At 35.5% G+C, this 21608-nt stretch overlaps 1 protein-coding gene across 2 annotated transcripts; it reads left to right on the top strand.

Moving 5' to 3' along the window:
- Positions 1-800: 800 nt before the first annotated feature.
- On the top strand, positions 801-21489 carry cracr2aa (calcium release activated channel regulator 2Aa). Of its 2 annotated transcripts, none has more exons than XM_026287224.1 (18): positions 801-1312; positions 4127-4387; positions 7853-7964; positions 8273-8462; positions 9410-9556; positions 10391-10481; positions 11018-11113; positions 12054-12241; positions 14239-14310; positions 14389-14434; positions 14516-14607; positions 14861-15206; positions 15460-15592; positions 15951-16032; positions 16201-16315; positions 17061-17162; positions 17447-17523; positions 21389-21489. In XM_026287224.1, the coding sequence occupies exons 2-18, from the start codon at positions 4175-4177 to the stop codon at positions 21402-21404; spliced, it is 2118 nt and encodes a 705-aa protein (XP_026143009.1). In that variant the 5' UTR covers positions 801-1312; positions 4127-4174; the 3' UTR covers positions 21405-21489. The 2 variants fall into 2 exon arrangements, with proteins under 2 accessions (XP_026143009.1, XP_026143008.1); XM_026287223.1 differs by lacking the exon at positions 21389-21489 and adding an exon at positions 17957-19057.
- The last annotated feature ends 119 nt before the right edge of the window (positions 21490-21608 follow it).

Below are 21608 nucleotides of genomic sequence, written 5' to 3'. Positions count from 1 at the left end.
CCATGCAAACACAAAATGCTGACTTATGCTAAGACGTTCTCATGTATACTGAAACAGTGCAGCATTGCAGGTAAGCAGCTCTGATGCAGATCCTCAGCATGAATATAAGGGTCTGTGCTTTAGAGACAGGAAACCCAACATGGTCTGCGTTTCTCAAAAGCATTGTGCGCTAAGTTGATCATAGAGACCACTGGTGGAAATCATTCACAGGTCTTTTAAGGCTTGCAATGCTTTTTTGGAAATGCAGCTGACACCACTGCTTCTCAATGAATTAATCAATGTATTCGTGCATAAACATGACTGTGGAGTCCAAACTGCCAGGGCCAACTAGTAACACAGCCTATGTAAAACATAAATAAATATAATATAATATAATAAATAATATAATAAAATATTAGCTCAGCCTTAATGCTGCCATATGTGTATAAAATATAAAATATTTGTGTCAGCTGAGTGCCTGGACTCGAGAATCTGCTTTAAAAACTCTAGGTGGCACTAGATTACTGGTTTGGAGTTAAAATGTTTCATGTGTTTTTTTTTTTTTTTTTTTTTTTTTTTTTTTTTTTTTAAGAAGATTCTAACGTTTAGCTATTGTTTCAAAAACACAGAAAAATAATAAATTATGCTATTTAAAATAATATTTTTTTAATAAATTAAAACTTTTATTCAGTGACTTTTTAAATATTTTATAGAAGTGACAGTAAAGACTTATATTGTTAGAAACGTTTTTTGTTTTGAATAAATTCTGTTCTTTTTGCATTTTTATACATAAAAATTTCTAAGAAAAAATCATCACAGGTTCCAACAGTTTCAACACTGATAATAAATCAACATATTAGAATGATTTCTGGATGATCATGCGACACTGAAGACTGGAGGAGCCAAATGTCTGATGAAACTTCAGTGCTTCTTTTAAACTAAAATACTAAAATAAGCAGATGGCAAGTTATTAGTAGTAGGAGTAGTAGTATATAAACGACTCGTCTCGTGGTAAGTATTAACTTCCGCGTGCCTTCTTCTGTTGCTATAGAAACACGTGGACGCGAGTCCCTCCCCGTGAGCGCGCAGAAGTGAGTGTTTGCTCATAGTTGTCTGCAGCTCTTTGTAGTCCCTGATAGATAACGCGTTCAGCTTCAGTTTCACAATCTTCTGGGCGTTCAATTAAACATCAGTGTCAGTTATTGTTGGCTGAAATTGTCTGTACTCCGTGTCAAATTGTGGAAAGTTTCACTCTTAACAGTACTTTTCAACCGGAGATTGTCGCTTCGTGGATGGACTTTATGAAGTATCATCAGCGGCTGCCTGTTTAAAGGTACAGAAAAGTTACTTTTTTTTTTTTTTTTTTTTTTTACCTTGATCTGTCTAACTTGACCATTTCCGTTTCGTGCTTTGGCAACTTCGAAGAGGAAGTGTGAAAGAAAGTGTGAGAAGGAATCTCCTACTGAGGAGGAAACAAGTGTTCCTGTTTTCATCAGCTGCTTGTAGAGTTGCATATTGTTTTCATGTAGTAACTTACATGACTTTGCTTTTCACTATAGTCCATCTTTGAAAGTGCATTGCCTTGTCTTTCTCCCTGACATTACGTTTCATTTTATTTAGTAGAACGACAATTGTTTTGTTCTCTTCTAAATGTAGTAACTATGCAAGAGTTTAATTCACTGAGCTGAGCAGCATTGTCTTCAGCTATTATAAGTGTAGTCTAACTGGACTGACAAGAAATGCTTTCCATTTGAGTTTTGATAAAACTAAATGTTTGCATAATCGAAGAACTTTGTTGAATCTACATGACACACAAACTACTATACAGTATGTGGATTGTTTTTGCTAAACCTAAGAATCACAAATTGTGTTTCTTTAGGTTTACAGGTAAAGATATTCAATAATTCTCCAAACCACATATCTGCTGTAGGGTCACAGGACAGGGGTGATCATGGAGCCTGTACGGTTAAATGCATAAATCAAATATACTGTATGTTGTTTTGCATAAAACAAATGCCAATTTCATACATGTACCTATAGGTTTGTATATTAGGTAAAAACTGGTAGCCTGAATGCACTGTAAGTCGCTTTGGATAAAAGCGTCTGCTACATGCATACATTTATTACTTAATGATATCATATGCGCTTTGCTGTAATATGTTGGATACAAAGTTTTATCAAGTAGAAACCCAAACTAATTCTTGTCAGTCAAAACGATACTTTGTCAGATCAAAAACACTTAGAATTGTCTAGTTATAAAAGTGTTGTCTGTTTCACAAGTGCAAATGGTGTCTTTTTGTAAAAAGGCTTTTCCAAAAATTTCTTAGACATGATATTTAAGTGAAGCTAGTTAGTCTCTGTCCATGCACTGAAACATTTTGAACTTCATGGCACACTACTTTGTTATCTTTATTAATATGGCAACATAGATTATCTTTATTAATATGGCAACATGGATAAAAGTTTTCATGCAAAGCAGTAGTGATATTGAAGAAGTTCACTCAGGGAGGCTTAGCATGGGTCAATTTACTTTTTGTATTTTCCTAAAATGTAGTCATTAATTTACAAGAAATTTATTAAATTCATTTATTAAATTCTGTGCCCCTACACTCAGAAGTTTGAAACAACAAACATGGCTTTCCTGGTCAATACCCAGAGGAAATGGCCATCACCACACTCGTGTCTGTGGCATGACTTGTCCGCTCCCATCAATCCCATCAACTTTTAACTTGTGGTCACTGCACAAATAACGTCTGTGTTCCACTAAATAAGAGAGATGTGCATTTCAGTGTTCCAGTTCCCTAGTTTCTGCTATTCTCAGCAGCCAAGGACTTATTGCTTTTTGCCTGTCCATATGTGTTTTTCCCCTCAAAAAGACCCTGATGAAATTCAGATGTACGTAAGTGCCTCAACTAGTTTGTATGGGTTGATTTAGCCATATAACTCCTTTTTTAAAGTTTGGGAGAGGCCTGACATCAGTTTTTACTTAGAAGCCATCAAGAAGTCTTTTTTACTAAATCTAGTGCTAAAGAAATACAAGTACAAAAGTGCACTGTACAGGCACAGAAAGATTATTTAATATATCTTTACTGTTAATGGACTAAAATTAAACAATAGTCAATTACTTCTAATATTTGTAAGCTTTACTTAGACCTTATAAACCTTTTTTTGTTGTTGTAAAATTCAAATTTTGCCAAAAAAAATGTATATAAAATGCTTTTCAAAATAAAGGACTGTTTCACTGCTTGTGTGACAGTTTATCTGAAAAACAAATGTTCAGAATCCTTGATAACTTATCATGAGTCTTTGAACACTTAAAAAATGTGAAAAGCATAAAAACATTTTTGCTTGCTAAACACATTTTTACACACAGACATAACTGTAGGATATGCCTGAGTGACTGCCTTCAAAACCTAACCTGCAATATAACAGCACACTAACTCACTTTTGTAGGCAATCAAGACGCTGTCATAGAAAAGTTGTCAATGTGATGCTTTTCGGGCTACAAACTTTGAAATTACTTTTGTGCAGCAGGCAAACAAAAGTTTTAATCGACACGTCTGCAGAGAAACCCAATCATTATCATAAATGTATAACTTTTTTTAAATCTGCTTTCTTTATTTTTCCTCAAAACACCATACCAATCTTCTTAGACTAAGAACCCACTAGAGTTGCTAAGATTTAGAGATGCAAAAGGGCACCACTTTAACCATTATGCTCTTAACCCATTACACAAGCCATTTTAGTTATATATATATATATATATATATATATATATATATATATATGTGTGTGTGTGTGTAGATATATGTAGAGATAGATAGATGTGGTTTCCCCTCTTTAATATTATTAACTGTTTAAGTGTGTTTCAGTTATGACACACATAATGTGTTGTAAATGCTCCTTTCTCTGAATTTAGAAAACGGACATTATATCCATCTGTACTCAAATAAACTTTCTGAATATTCACCTTGATTCTCTCTCTACCTTCCTCCCTTTTTTACGCTATTTGTTTTTCTGCACCAATCTCAGTGATCTCGTTGTCTAATTAAAGAGGTGGTTGCTATGAGATGGCACTCAGCGGCACTCTAAGAGGATGTGATGTGGTGTAACTCAAAAGCTTTGTTCTCTCTTCTCTTCTGTCAAGGGCTGACCCATGTGAGGAGAGTGGAGTTTGCGCGCACATGCATACAGTATGCAAACACAAACACACACACACATGGACGGCATGGCATCTTTCTCCAGCACCTGTGGCTCCAAGGTGGACCGGGCATCCCGTCTTAGAGGAGAAGACAGACAGGGGACGCACAGTGACAGCGACTGCAGTGCTGTGCTTGAGAAGACCAGAGAGTTCTTCCAGATTTGTGACATCGAGGGCAAAGGCTTCATTACACGACGGGACATGCAGGTAAGGATGTTGGGAAGGGCAACCATGTGATTTCTCATTAGGCCTGGAGTTATATTAGTAAAGAAGAATGGAAACTCCACAAAATGTCTTGAGTCATCCGGTTATCCTGGCATCGTTTCAGCTGGGAACCATGAGCTAATTGAGCTTATTTGTGTTTGCTCACCCTTATAAGTTGTTTACTTACAAGAGAAGACAAGCAGCAATCTGAATAACGTAATTAACTTGCAAAGAAACCCAATTAAAGTCATAGTTTGTTAAATATCTAATTGTCAAATTCTTGTGAAAAGGAATGTTAGTACAATATGCTTCTATACACTGAAAAAAAAAAGAGTTTCATTCATCCAATTAATACAATTTAGGGTAATGATTGCCAAAGTTATTGGCAAAGTTATTTTTTTTTTACATTGGCTCAAGTATTTTTTACATTGGCAAAAATATAGATGTGAATCATTACCCTGCATTTTTTTTAATTGGATGAATGAAACACTTTAATCCAATCCTTTTTTTTTTCTTTTCTTTTCTGAATAAAATAATTTATGGAAGTTATTACATAATGAATAAATATCTTTCTAACTATTTAAGCTCTAAAATATTTGATCACTATGATCAATTTTATGACTATGTAATTCATTTAGGTTTAAATGAATATATATATATATATATATATATATATTAGGGGTGTAACGGTTCACAAAATTCACGGTTCGGTTCGATACGATACACTGATGTCACGGTTCGGTTCGGTTCGGTTCGATACGTTTTAGATACAGCAAAATGTAAAAACATCTCAACTTTTCAGAATGCCGCAAGCGCACCGCGGGTCATGTGACAAGAACCAACCAATCAGCTTCATCCTTTCCCGTAACAACGTTGAGAGCTCAGCCAAGATGAAGGAACAGCTGATCATAGTTGTATATGGATTGCAATTTTGAAATAAATTCAGTAGCAGAGCTACTGCAAGCGATTTTTAGAGCTGCAAATCCATTTATCCTTCGCTGAAATTTCCGCGTCTCATGGAGAGAGCACATCATTGTTGCTTAGCAAAGACAGACGCCTCAGGAGAAAGACGCGCTTAGCGTTTTCCATGCGTTTTTAGGCACGATATGTGAACGGCCCCTAAGGCGCTCGCTCACTCAGCACGCGCTGAAGGCTCGTTGCAAAATGTCTAATGCATTTAACAGACCAGAAATATAAGATCTGGTGTTTGGGTTGGATTCCCTGTAAGCTATAGTGTCTAAATGCTGCAGGGATAGTTTGCTGCGTGCATGTTTCTCCTTTTTTTCGTCTTTTCCCAGATAGTACTGACGCATATATCCCAGATATTCCCGCTGTTTTTTTTTTTGTTTTTTTTTTTTGTATTCCCGCTGGTGTACCCTGTCATGTTGCAGATGCGACATACCGTTGTTTATTTATCCACCACTCTCTTGCCATCACCATTATAGCTTAAAGGGAATCCAAAGTGCACCCAAACACCAGACCTGTTGGTTATTGGAGGATCTTCTCATTTCTAGTCTGTTCAACGCATTGGCTATTTTGCAACGAGCCTTCAGCGCGTACTGAGTGAGCGAGCGCCTGCTGAGTAGCCTAACATAAACATATAAGATGGTGTTTTTTTCTTCTTCGGGAGTGTCAGGGGCGTTGCCTGTTACGTTGTTTGGCTTATTGGGCTACCTTGTTGAACGCATATCATTATATTTCTTTCTCTCTCTTTTTTTTTTTTTTTCAAATATAATTAATTACTCCAACGAACCGTTCGGTATACATAATGCGTACCGCGTACCGAACCGAAAGCGTCGTACCGAACGGTTCAATACGAATACGCGTATCGTTACACCCCTAATATATATATATATATATATATATATATATATATATATATATATATACATGCATACATACATACCGTCCTGTGAAAATATTTTTGCCCCTTGCTGTTTTTATTTTAACTTTTTGCTATTTTAATTTTAAATATAAATTAAATTCAAATTAAATGAGCATTTAGTTATATATAGCAGCTACTGTACATACAGTATTTAAATTTACTTTTAAATTAAAAAAAAGTGCAAAATACACAACTTTTGAATTCATTATTGAATTTTTTGCATAACAATTTGATTATTTGCGATTAATCGAAAAAACTATGCAATTAAGTGCGCTTAAACATTTTAATTGTTGCCCAGCACTAGTTTTTTTTGTCTCTTTTTTGGACTTTTGTAGTATTCATGTAAATACCACTGTAAATTATTTCAGTAATCATTCAGTTTCTCTCAAATACATTTATCAAATACCATGATGTGGCATCAGATCATTGTACCACGGTACCACCGCCATATTTTTATTATTATTTTGTATATTTTCTGTTCCACTGATTGGTCATAGTATGTTAGAGCTATTAATCGCTCATCAATGTGGTTGATTTAAATGAAATTTGAAATAGCAGCATGTCAAAATCGTAGGAGCTTGGGATACCATCCTGAAATTGTGGTGGGCATTTTGAAACCACCCCTTCAGTTGTATTATTGTGCAGATTCGATCACCTCTTAGATTTTCCATTCATTGCACATGTTTCCTTTGAAGTCTGGCTCTCTGGCCTTGCTCTGAAGAGCCTTTTTCAAAAGCATCACACCTTTGATCCAGTGTCTATGGAAAAAGCATTAATAAACATCGGTTCCTCATCTTTATTTAAATGATGCCTTTTGTTATTTCAACCCATTTGGATTAAATAAACCCCACAAACCCAAACGTATTTAAATCTTTCTGTTAAATGATTGTGTATATGCTATCGTGAAGACTGTGACAAAACATTTACGCGCTTGGCAAAGTAACTTGCATCATGGCACCACCACATGTTGGTCTTGCAGAAAACGCTGACAACACTACTGGGGTTTCAAAGAGCAGCGTTCTCTAAACCTTCAGGCCGTCAAAAAAGCCACAGGAGGAGTTTTATTGCTGTTTTTAGAAGCTGTCACTTTGGTTTACCGGAGGAACTGGGTGATGGCTCGCAGTTTGTTCTCATTTTTACGCAACTGTTTTCACACGTCCATCATCAGCATTTACAACTGACTTTTACAAGTACAGAAAAAGCCAAAAGTCCATACTAAAGTCACACTGAGAATTTTATGTAGTGTTTTATGGGACATCTGATCCCAGGGCATATCTGAGCAAACATGTGCCAGGTTCCCACACAGGGTGTGTTATTTGCTCTCTAAGAATAGTAGCATTCTTACTGTGTGTTAACTGGGTTGATCACTGAAATCGACAGCCTGTCTGATTATTAAAGAGGTCAAATGCGACTTAGTTTGAGACCTTACTCATGAGATACAAATAACCTGGTTATAAGAATGTGTGCTCAAGTGTGGTTGTCTGTTTTTATTTACAGTATACTCTTAATTTGCTTATTTTCAGGTGATGCAAAATGCATTATGCTTTTCATAACATGCCTGTATCATTTGTCATGTGTTGTAGAGATTAAATGGAGAGCTTCCGCTGTGTGCTGAGGAACTTGAGAACGTCTTTGACACTCTGGACGCAGATGGCAATGGTTATCTGACCCTTGAGGAGTTCTCCTCCGGCTTTAGTGCGTTTGCTTTGAAATCTATACAGCATTCAGTAAAAAATCGAATCAAATATACTTTTTTTTTTTTTTTTCGGGTCAATGACAAAAAATATTAATTCCAGCATCAAAAAATTTAAAGTATAATACACCTTTAAATGTATTTTTTTGTAAATGTAATTTGACGCCTCGTCTCTGTCCCTATATGCTGTATATATAATGTGTGTGGGTGTGTTTTATATTATTGGAACATCTGATTGATATTATATGTTGTATTTTGGGCTGTCTGTATCCTTCAAAAGTGTGCTAATGTATTTATGTCTCCAATTCAGGTGAATTCATGTTTGGTCCAAGTGTGGTGTCAGTAGATCCACATACAGATGAGGAGCCAGTCTTAGCAAAGACTCCAGAAGTGCTCTATGAGAGCCAATGGGAGGAGCGAAACAGCAGGGGAGACGATGACGAGGAGCAACACTTCTGCATGCTAATGGAGAACCTGGGGGCAAGCAACATCTTTGAAGAGTGAGAGTTATTTAAATTAATATTCGTGGTTGTAGCATAGTTCATAGTGCACTTCCATGCAAGAATATTCCAGCTAGTGTATACATCCTGAAATAACTGAAACAGATTAAATTATTATATATCATTTTCTTTATTTATTAAAGTTTTGTTGTTATTATGATTATTTTAATATCTACTTTGAGTTTGCCATGAAAATAGCTTTTGCTGTTGAGATCGCATCAAATAAATAAATCAATAAAGAGACAGCACAGTCCCAAAGAAAGATATGATACCTTTGATAAGAACAAGGGATGTTAATAAAGGTCTATTTTTGTCTTCTTATTGACCAAATGGTGCATTGAGCCCATTTTTGTAACACATGACCGGATGCACTTCCAACAAACTACCGCCACTCCTAAAAGGCAAACGGTGATGGTGGAAGACATCAATTATAAAAGTTCATCCTTTGACTGACTGTAATTATTGTGTATGATTATTCCTTTTTCGAAGGGGAGCTGACAGTTTAGATTAGATTCTGATTGCACCTCATATACGATCAGCTTCATTTTGCTGTTCGATAAAAGGAGAACTATATTTTTTTACTGTAGTTCCACAAAATCATGATGTAATTTTGATATCCTTCCAGGAGACCTATTGCTAGTATAAGCTTTTTTCTGCAACAGAAAAGACTGAATGTCTTTACTTAAGAGCCTTTATGTTTCAGAATGAATTCATTTCCAAGACGAAGGTTTACTTTACTGAAAACCTTTTTTTTTTTTTTGGTTTTGTACATTTATAATTATTTTTTACAGTGGAGCACATTTTTTTGTGAAGTGTGATAGAAGGTACTACTGCATAATAGATAAAACTTGGTCATATAAAGGTAAAACACATTGCAAACTCTTGTTTTGTAATTTTTAAGAATTTGGTGAGATAAATGATGCATTAAGCGTGTTGTGACGTCTCAGGCCAAGAGAGGTGCGGAGTCTTTGGGTGCAGCTCAGAAGAGACGAACCTCACCTTCTGTCCAATTTTGAGGAGTTCCTCGCCAGGGTCACTTATCAAATCAAAGAGGCCAACCAGGAGAAGAAAGAGATGGAGACGGCACTTAAAAGGTCAGATGTCAATTAAGCACTGTTATTCCTTTCAGAATTTGAGCATGCATTTTAAAGGGATGTTACTTTATGAAACTATGTTTAGTACATCATTTAGAAATTTAGGTCAGTAAGATATTATTTATGTATTTATATATTTTAATTTAGCAAAGATACATTCAAAATTACCAAAATTTATGGTAGAGAGCATTTTATTGCTATCTACTTGGTGACATTCATACATTTTGAGGTACAGCCCACTATATGAATCCCATGTTGGTTGACTTGACAGTCACATATCATGACTAAAAAGACTCAAGACACATATATGATGCAAGGACTAGGAAACCTGGCTTTTGCATGAGATTTTCACAGCTGAGCTGACTGTATAATTGGAGTTGGCTTGTACTAGGCCCAAAAGTTGATTTTCTAAGCATTAGCAAAGGTAAGATTTTGGTGTTGAGCAGTGTGTTTACCGTATTCTGTCAACCATTAAAGGATATATAACAAGCAAGCAAATAAATATTTTTCCCTAAAGCATTCAAAAGAAAAAAGTAAATAATGTGTAATGCATGCTTGCATGATTATGAGTATCACTCAGTTTTCAAATATATTGATCCCTTTAATTCAGACCACATTTATTCTCTTTTTATCACAATGGAGAGCCTGTACTGAGGCTTGATATTCAGGTCTGTTTTGGCTTTTACAGATGTATCTTTGAAATATCTGCTGAGAGCTGAGCTGAAAATGCCTTTTGAATGACGTCTGTTCCATATAACCAATAAATAGTGTTTTATTCTCTCATATGACTAAGTGACTTACAAGATTTTTGAGTGATCATGACGTCTTTCACAGGAAAGTGGCGACACATGATGATGAAATCCAGAGGCTGTATGAAGAAATGGAGCAACAGATCAAGAATGAAAAGGAGAGGATACTCTTAGCGGTGAAACACTTATTACTTATTAATTACTCAAATTGGTCATTTGAAAAAAAAAAAAACAGTCTCATAGACTTACATTGAAAGTCATACAGTATGTAAAGACCAGAAATTATAAAAATTAATTCAAATAAAAAGGCTGTTAGACTGGCAATCTCAAATGAAGTTATGTTTACACCAAGGATGATAACTATAAAGATAACGATATAGTACTAAAATCGTTCTCTATATTAAAGAATAGCACCACACTATAGCTATAATGATAAATGCACAGAGAAATTTAATCTTTGGAAACAGTTTCAGAAAGATTTTTTCCAGCTTATGATTGATAAACACATTGACACCCAATCAGAATCCATCCTGCTATTACGATCTTGAGAATTTAAAGCGGCAGATGAGCGTGTGCTTGGAATAAACAGACCATATCGTCTGCTGGTGTGGACGCTAATATTGTTGTCTTTATAGTTATTGTTCTTGGCGTGAACAGGGCTTTACTATGTACTATGGTAAATCGTATGGGTCATGTGAACTATGTTCTCTAGGATTCTGAGCGGTTCTTGTCTCGCAGTCAGGACATGGAGCATCAGCTTTCCGCTAAAGAGAAAGAGCTGGAAATGCTTTCTAATAAACAGAAACGGGTGAGTCACAACAAATTCTTTTGCTTGTCACTAAACCAGTTTAACTAGTAATATTTATGAAGACATTGCACATCTATTCACTTTATAAATATTTCATTTTATATAGAATAAATACATCTAAGGAAAAAAACAACTGCAGTAAATGTTTTTTATTATTATTATTAATTTTTTTTATATTTAAAGAATTTTACAAAGAGTGATATAATTTTCTATAAGGGCTTTAATCCTAATGAAAGGTCAAGGAAAGGCTGTAACTTGAACTCAAGAACAAACTAACATCTACATTTGAAGTGCTTTGATTTAAATACTGTACGAGTCTTAATGCTCAGAAGTATTATTCTCAGATTCGTTGATCATTTGCTGGAAATTTGTGTTCAACTTTCAGAAAACCACATCTGACAGTGCTGATGCACACACACAAAAATAGAGCAAGGTCTTTCAGTGCTAATGAATGAACCGAAAGTAACAAAGTCGTAATGCTTCCTTTGCCTGCATCTTTACAAGCTTCATTTTCTTTTCTTCGCATTTGCAATTAGTTCCGTTATTGTGCTCTTTGCTGCAATGCAACTGTGTGCAAAAGCAAGCAAAACTTCTTTTCTGCTGTGAGGAGCTGAAGTGTGGTACAGTATGTTTGTTCATAGACGTGGGATTGTGTCCTATTTTGTGTGTGTATTTAGCAACATAGCTGTGTCGAAAAGCATGAGTGTAAGAGCTTTCTTATCAATCCTTTCCTCCCACAATATCCCATCCAACCATTCACATGAACACTTCCAAGGTTATCCTTTCAATTTCTTGATAGTGTTGTGCGTATAAACAGCCATCATATCTGGTTATCCAGCACAATTAGTTTCAAAGAGCTTCTTGTTCTTCATTTATGTTTATGATAGCTTAAGCTTGATTGTTTCCTTTTTTACATGTGTGTTTGTTTGATGTCCATCAGCTGGAGCGTCAGTGTCGAGAGCTGCACAGCGAGCAGCAGGAGACGGCTGTGGAGAACGTCAAACTGAAGAAGTGTAACGAGGACTTGAGCCGTGAGCTGGACAACACCACCCAGGAGCTGAGTCTGGCTCAGGAGCAACTCATGCTGCTGCAGGAAATGTCCTCACGTCTGCACGAGGAGAGAGAGATGTGAGGATGAGATGACATTTAGTGCTATGCTGCTATGTGCTTTTTTCATATATATTCAAATTTAAATTCAAAAGTGAATATTTTTTTTAGAATATAATAATATGCTCTATTGAAATGTAAAATAAAATATTTGTACACTCACTGCATTCAAAGCATATGAGGGTCAAATATCACACAGAAATATAAATATATATCATTTTTTTTGTCATTCCCTACATTTTTTTTGCGTTTGTAATTGTGATTGTCTAATTTATTTGTCATTATTTTCTCCATGATTCTAATTACTGTTGTTACGATTATGTTACTGTACATTACAATTATATATTTATTGAAATCATCATAAGCTGATAAATACAGGTGCATCTCAATAAATTAGAATGTCATGAAAAAGTTCATTAATTTCAGTAATTCAACTTGTGTATTAAATAAATTTAATGCACACACTCTGAAGTAGTTTAAGTCTTTGGTTCTTTTAATTGTGATGATTTTTGCTCATATTTAACAAAAACCCACCAATTCACTCTCAACAAATTAAAGTACTCCATTAGACCAATAATAATAAAAAAAAAATAGTGAATTGTTGGCCTTCTGGACAGTATGTTAATTTACTGTACATGTACTCAATACTTGGTAGAGACTCCTTTTGCTTTAATTACTGTCTCAATTCAGCATGGCATGGAGGTGATCAGTTTGTGGCACTGCTGAGGTGGTATGGAAGCCCAGGTTTCTTTGACAGTGGCCTTCAGCTTGTCTGTTTGGTCTCTTGTTACTCATTTTCCTCCTGACAATACGTCTTAGATTCTCTATGGGGTTCAGGTTTACTGGCCAGTCAAGCACACCAACACCATGGTCATTTAACCAACTTAAATATCCTGCATTTGAGCAGGTGCCAAATCCTGCTGGAAAATCAAATCAAAAAGCTGGTCAGCAGAAGGAAGCATGAAGTGCTCCAAAATATCTTGGTAAACGGGTGCAGTGACTTTGGTTTTCAAAAAACACAATGGACCAACACCAGCAGATAACATTGCACCTCAAATCATCACAGACTGTGGAAACTTAACACTGGACTTCGGGCAACTTGGGTTATGAGCTTCTCCACCCTTCCTCCAGACTCTAGGACCTTGGTTTCCAAATGAAATACAAAACTTGCTCTCATCTGAAAAGAGGTCTTTGGACCATTGGGCAACAGTCCAGTTCTTGTTCTTCTTAGCCCAGGTAAGACGCCTCTGATGTTTTTTGTGGTTCAGCAAATTCCTTGAGACGTCTGTGTGTGGTGACTCTTGATTCCTTGACCCCAGCCTCAGTTCATTCCTTTCGAAGTTCACTCAAATTCTTGAATCAATTTAGCTTGACAATCCTCATAAGGCTGTGGTTCTCTCGGTTGGTTGTGCGTCTTTTTCTTCCACACTTCTAATAATCCTTCCTCTCAACTTTCTGTTAACATGCTTGGATACAGCACTCTGTGAACAGCCAGCTTCTTTGTTAATGAATGTTTGTGGCTTACCCTCCTTGCGAAGGGTGTCAATGGTCGTCTTCTGGACAACTGTCAGATCAGCAGTCTTCCCCATGATTGTGCAGCCTAGTGAACCAAACTGAGAGACCATTTTGAAGGTTCAGGAAACATTTGCAGGTGTTTTGAGTTTATTAGCTGATTGGCATGTCACCATATTCTAATTTGTTGAGAATTGGTGGGTTTTTGTTAAATGTGAGCCAAAATCATCACATTTAAAAGAACCAAAGACTTAAACTACTTCAGTCTCTGTGCATTGAATTTATTTAATACATGAGTTTCACAATTTGAGATGAATTACTGAAATAAATTAACTTTTCCACAAACTTCTAATTAATTGAGATGCATTATTATGCATTACATTTAAAACATTACATAGATAAGGTTTTTTTATCTAATAATTTCAATTTAGTTTGTAAAGTATGTCCCTTGTTTGATTTGGCATCATTACTGCTAGCAAAAAAATTATCATTATTTTTTTTTTCAGGGAGATTTATAGGGTTACAGAAAGCTTGCAAAGAGAGAGGGCAAGTCTTCTCAAGCAGCTTGATTTGTTAAGGTAAGAAATAACTATCAGTGAAGGGGCGGGTCTTTATGTTTTGGTCAGATTTCATGTTTTCTGTTTCATTCCTCCTAGGGAAATGAACAAACACTTACGAGATGAAAGAGACATGTGCTATCAAGTAGGTTCATATCAATGTTATATTAGACATTGTACTGATCCTGCATTTAGATAATTTCAAGTCATTGTTTGCTGTCTCCAGAAACCAAATACTTCTGTAGCAAAACTCTCATGGAAACAGAGGCCTGGGTCAATTACTTTGAAGCAGTCTGAGCGGAAGCATTCATTTAAGAGGTATGGCTCTTAAATGAACTCAAGATGAAAAGTACTCAAGATGAAAAGATGGAGTGGATTTGCAAAATGAAAAAGGATCTGACTTCCTAAGATAAAAGAGCTAGTCATTTTAGACTGGAGTTTAATCAAAGCTTATCATTAAGATGTTTTCTTGATATTTATAATTTGAGTGATCAAAAAGAGGTAGTGCTCTGTATTGCTGATGTCATCTTAGTGAATAAATCAGCATACATGTGGATTTTGTTTTTTCCAGTGATGAGGATGAAGAGGTTCTGCCACAATCTAAGTGGAAGAACGTGATTGGCGTAAATGGGCACAGCATGGACCTGGAGGACATGGTAGATGGACGACCTCCTTCAGAACAACAGCTCCGGAAGATCATCTCCATTGAGGAGGACCATCTTCCTCAAGTCCTTCAGCAGGGTTATCAAGCCCATCTCAGAGATTGGAGTAAGGAGTTGGAGGAGGGCATGGACGTCCGGATGAGCAATGTTTACCCCACAACCAGCACTCCGAACCCTGTTTCACCCCCTCCAGGAGTCGCACCCACACCCAACTCTCCCAGAGGACGGCCTGTGGGCAAAGAGACCGTCCAGTCGGTGAGAAAACAGCTTGATTTGGTCTGAACCTCAGACATCCCTTAAGGTTTCAAAATGAGTATACTCCACAAAATAAAGGTTCTTTATGAGGAACCTTTAACATCCATGGAACATTTCCATTGCACAAAAGGTTCTTTATAGTGGAATAAAGTTCTTTAGAATAACATCAAAAATGTTTAACAGGTTTTTGGTTCACATGGACCCGGCATTCTTCCCCTTTTTATTAACTGTGATGTCTTTTTTTTTTTCCCAGGTGGAAGAGGCCTGTTCAGGTCCAGATCGTCTCTTTAAGATAATTCTGGTGGGGAATTCTAGTGTGGGAAAAACATCTCTTCTACGTCGCTTCTGTGACAACTGTTTCCACTCTGGTACATGTGCTACTGTAGGTAAGTGGCCTCGTTTCATATTTTTACTAGTGTCCAGGGGTATTTTTATTTATTTAAACTAAATAGCATCAATTTTAAGTCACTTGCTTACCCAAACTGAAAATTCTGCCATCTACTTACCATCATGCTGCTCCAAAACCATGTCTTTGGGTGTGAGTCCACAGCTTGTTTCACAATTTGACACCATGTCGTTGTGTCTGTTAATTGTCCACATGCTGATGGCAGTAACACTGTTTAACCATTATTAGTAGTCTCGCACAACATTGAGGTTTTGCTGACTTCGGATTTTAACATTTAAAGCACTCAAGACTATTTCTATACAAAAGTATACCATGGTAAAAGAACATGATGTGTGCAGGTATTGACTACAGTGTGAAGATTCTTACAGTAGACAACAGCCAGGTAGCCTTGCAAATGTGGGACACAGCCGGACAGGAGAGGCGAGTTGTTTTAAAAAAATTTTCAAATATGTTTATTTTTCTGTTAACAGTCTTAATCAATTATAGTCAGTATGTAAGACCTAATTGTTAATTGGTCGCTCCATTGCATCTTTTAACTGCAAAAATAAGTGAATGCTAAGGACCTTTATTGTGGGGATCTGCCGACAGGTATCGGAGCATCACCAAGCAGTTTTTCCGCAAGGCTGATGGCGTGGTAGTGGTGTATGACATCACTAATGAGCAGACTTTCACAGCAGTGAGGCATTGGCTGACCAGCGTGCAGGTGAGTGATTCATATCCACTTTCTTTTGGGTAAAAGATTATATTTATACTTGCATACACATACACCTTTGGGGAATTGATTGAAATATTCATGAAATACGGTGTAAGAAAATATTTTGTCCAGTAAAATGCGCTTTAGATTTAAACACGACTCTTACGCTTGAATTATAAATACTGCTTGCTTCCAGTTGGTAATAACAGGTAGCAATTGGTTAACACATGTTTTTTTATTATTATTATTATTAGTGGTAGAAGTGTAACTTTCAACAGGCTTTTATGTAAATTTGATGTTGGCATACTGGCCTAAAAAAAGGAATTTGTTAATAAAATAGATAATGAAAGTCCTAGGTTCAAAAGTTCAGGGTCAGTACGTTTTTTTATTTATTAATTTTTTTTATGCTTTTATTAATTGTCAGTTTAAAACTGTTTAATGGGGTCATATGAGACTTTAGTCTTTGCAGCTTTACAGATCTTCTTCATGCACCAAGAGCTTGTAACACTCCAAAGAGAAAGGAATAATTGAAATCGCATCATATGACCCCTTTAAGAAATCCTTTTATTAAATAAATACAGCCTTTGACTTTTTCAAAAATATTAACAAATCTTATCAACCCCAACCTTTTGAATGTCAGTGTGTATAATGAAATCAATAGACAGACAACAGAAATGCAATAAAATGTTTATTTCAAGCAAGTCAGCTGTATCATTGTGGTAAGGCAGTTTTAATGTGAAGTGTTTATCTACAGGAGGGAGCAGGTGAGGACATTCCCATCATGCTCCTGGGGAACAAGACCGATCTAGATGGTCAGAGAGAGGTTCCACTGGGAGTGGCAGAGAAATTAGCAAAGGTGAGTGAATCTGGGCCCTGGAGTGGCACTAATGCATCACCATTAAACATTTTTAGCATGGAAGTCTTGAAACAGACAAGTTAAAGAACTGATTCAGAGCTGAATGAGTATTCAGCCGTGAGGTGCATGTGAGGAAGTCCTTTCTCCTGTCTCAATGAAGATGCATGAGAGGCTTCCTGTCAGTTACTGTTGCATGAACTCACCAGATAAAGAACCACACTGAAAGGCATACAGTATTACTCTAAAAAGTATCTTATTTTGCCATTTCCTTTTCACTCTTTCAGGACTTTCAGTTGATTTTCTATGAGTGCAGCGCTTTTTCAAGCAACAATGTGACAGAGTCCATGATTCATATGGCAAGGTAAGAGGTTATTAAGTAAAAAATAAATAAATAAATAAATAAGTACACAGAAGAGTGGTTTTGAATACATCCATGTCAGATTTCTGACTACAAAAAAAATAAATTCACATAAAAACAAGGTAAAAACACGTAAACTAGGTAAACACATAAATAAATGTATATGAAGTATATAAATCAGAATCTAATATTGGAAATTACAAGACAAAAGAGTGTGATGTGGTAAAATTAAAAAAATAAATTCTAGTAATTTATGAAGGTACAATATGTTTTAGTATGTGAACAGACTTTTGGCAGAATAATTCGTAATATCTGTTTATTGCTCATGCAGCTGCATAAACTGTCAGGTTATTCCCGAGTACAGTTTTATTTTTCTTGTATTGCACCTTGTTAGGTGCAATGTGCTACCTTTTTTCTCTCTCTCTCTCTCTGTCAGAGTTCTGAAAGACCAAGAGGACAGAGAAAAAGAGAAAACCGTGTCACTAGTAGACAGCCACGCTAAGAAGAAGTCCTGCTGCTAGTAGAAAGTCACCCATAAACACTCACAGAAACCTGCAGATCTTTCAAACCTTTTTGCTTTGCATTTTAAGATGTACAATGTGAAAGAGTTTTATGATAATGGTTAGATGTAGGACTTGAAATAGTTTTGTACATTACATTACAGCTGTAAAGCGTGTCCCTATTAAGGTCATTTAAATCTCTCATCACACTATTGAACTAAACAAAACTATATTTTTGTATTGATAATTTATCTTTTTAATATGAGGGTCTTGGAAAGTATATTTAAATGAGCAAAATAAGCTCCTACACACTAGTTTGCACAGTCGTTTGCACAAATGTATTATTTATGTTATTCCTAGCAAGCAGACATACTATGAAATTTTTTTACATTTGTTGTCATCAGCGTGAATATTTTTAATACACTGCCATGAAGCGAACATGTGGTTTGCATAAGGATTCGGTAATGTTTGCTTTACTGTAAAAACAGTTGAAATAGAGCTAGTCCCATATTGATTTCAGATCACTTTTTGATTAGCATTTTATGTATTGTGCCAACAGTACTGTGTGTATATCTGTATTGGCTATTTAATGCAGTCTGTGTTAAATCAGTATAAAATGTCTCACAGCAGCCGTTGATGTTCACATTTACCATAAATAATTTAGAGATGCATCAATTGTCCACCAGACACTGGATTTATGCACATTTGAGATTAGGCCTATGCTGTGTTTTCTCAAGTTTTTCAGTTAATACGATTCTTGATCTGTAACTGGAGTTTTCATATTGATTCACACATAAGTTGTGGCAATGACCATTGGGCAGAATGACACTAGATTTGAGCACAATGTGGATGTTTTAAATAATTTTTCACTTATTTAGTCTTATAAATGTTCCTGCTTTGTTATGTACATATGTAATGTTTAAATACTAAAAAGAAATGTATTTTGAGTGAAAAAAAAGTGTTTTTTGAGTGTTTGCATCAAGTCCAGTTTGTTCTTTCTGGGAAATTACTTTCATTGAACAATAAACTCTAGAAAACAAGGACAAGTTCACATATTTAAGGCTCAACAGGTTTACCAGTTTAAATAATCTCTTTAAATTTAAAAAATTTAGCGCTGGATGTTTCATGCTTCCCTTACAAATGGATTTACTGTGAAAAATATATAGTAATAAAAAAAAAAAAAAGGACAATACGTCCTTTTTGTCTTGGCCAGAATTTCAAAATTGCCTAAAATGTCCATTGTTTTCCTATTATTTTCAGTAATGACTGAAAAGTAGTTTGACCAATAGCGTACAGGCATTATACATCATCGGCCAATAGTGACTTGTGAGAAGGCGGGATCTACAGAAGAACGGTCAATCAAATGCAAATAAGTACACGTACATATATTTTATGAGCAATATAGAGAAATGAAATGAAAACAAGACATTTTAGGAAATTTAGAAATCCCAACTATCATAAAAAGGATGTATGGTCTGCGTAAGTACTTCAGATAGATTCATTTCTCATTTGTTTTATGTTTATAATCCTTTCAAGCCCCCGTGTGGACTATAAATGGTACTACATTTAGACACGAGCACAATAAGGATTACACAATAGTATCACAATAATAGACAAATGACTTTTATTTGCTTTACCATCTTACATCACCAACGTTTCATAAATGTTCTTTTCTCTTTTTTTCTCACTATCATGTTTTTATCACAACAGCAACATGTCTTTATAAACAGCCAAATAAGATTTCAGAGGCATGCTATTGTACACCTATACACACTTTATGTAGCTTTAATTCTTTTACAGCAATTTTATTTACTATTATCTTGATAGATGCTCAATTCATGGCAGAATAATCATTTTAATTTTCTTTAAACAACCTCAAATACAATACAGAACACCCATTCGAAAATACCAAAATGCAGGAGGAAAGAATTCCTTGCACAGAGAAGATAGTTAATCAAATTTCCAATATCGCACAATATTTCACCAAGGAATCAGATATACACCTATAGTACACCTACAGTAAAAACAAACTATGGACAATAAATATAACACATAACTGACGATGTGCTTTGCAAGTGAACTGAATGTCTTTGGTGAGGACTTGAACAGTATAATCAGCTGTGACACGGGGGTCACAGATGGACCGGGACGATCCCAGTCATGGCCTTGGCAGAGACTCTTATAAGTGCACAGGTGAAGAGCAGCAGGTGCCATCTGAGTCCAGCTCATCAAGATCTCACCGCAGACAGAGCCAGCATTTCACATGCCATCTATATTTTGATATGTACTATCATGTGCTGTTTCTCTTTTTCTATTTTTATCTCTGTGTTCAGGTAGCAGACGTAAGTTGAAATGTAATTTCACGCACCTAGAATCATAAATAATACTAACACTACATATTGCAATCTCATAAAGTTACTAGAAAAACAAATGTACAATCTTACCACATCAGTGTATTGCAGTCAGTTTTTTTTGTCTTGTAATTTCTATTATTAGCATCGGATTTGTTTTCCTCTGATAATCATAGGCAAGAAACTTCAAATCTAAACTCTTATCAGGAAATGGTGTCCACGCAATCTACTATATATAATTAAGAGGATTCAGAACCTAATTTTAAATTATAAAATGACATTTGGTGTGTAATTCACACATTTTAAAATAAAACATTAATTAAATTTCTTTTTTTAAGTTTTGTTTTTATTGCAGTATGAAACTGCCATGCAATTATATATAATAGTATATAATATAATAATAGCTAAACTGAGCTCTTATTGAAATTCAAATATTCTTTTATGGTCTATGTATAATTACTTAGTTTAAAAAAATTCTGATTATGCCATGACATTTAAACATGATCTTTTTGGTAAAACATTGTGGTGAAATAAAAATGTTTTCTTATAGACTTCATCAATATTTATGTATTTATGTATATTAGCATCAGTTATATTTGCCAACCTTGTAGGTGCAATATATATATATATATATATATATATATTAATAAAGCTTAACAGGGCAAAAAAAAAAATGTTCTTAGCATTTGCCAATGTTATTTAAATAAGCATGGATTATTATTATATTTTTATTTTTTTGCAAAAAACAACTATTTTCTGAGAATGACCTGTTTTTTTTAAAAACCTGATTTAAATTAAGAGATCACTTATTTTACTGCATTGAAATTGTTCAAGTCCAGCAAATAAACTATTACTATGTGAGTGGAGTTATTCTCGTAATATGATATGTTAAATTGAGATATTTGTAATTACAACCTTCAATATTAAGTATCTTATCTCACACTCCTAATCTGAAAGCAAAGTAACTATAAACTAACACTGAACATTCATGAAAGCATGACATTCTTTTGTTTGCAGTGGGCTGCAGTCATAGTTGGCCCCTGAACAGTCGGAGAGATGGCGTTCTAGTGCAGGCTAGAGTCGGCGAAGGCAAGGCTGCTATTGCTAGAAGTACCACTTTTCGCTCTAAAAGTGTATGCAAGACTCCCAGAGATAGCAACTTCTGTGCTGGTCTTACTCTCTGTCTCTGTCTCTTCCCAGCAGCAGGGCTGTAGCTGTGATCTGGAGTGGCCCCTGC

This window comes from Carassius auratus, chromosome 18, assembly GCF_003368295.1.
Source record: "Carassius auratus strain Wakin chromosome 18, ASM336829v1, whole genome shotgun sequence".
Classification (NCBI taxonomy): domain Eukaryota; kingdom Metazoa; phylum Chordata; class Actinopteri; order Cypriniformes; family Cyprinidae; genus Carassius; species Carassius auratus.
Note: the sequence above shows the minus strand (reverse complement) of the source record. Positions and strands in the feature narration are given on the sequence as shown.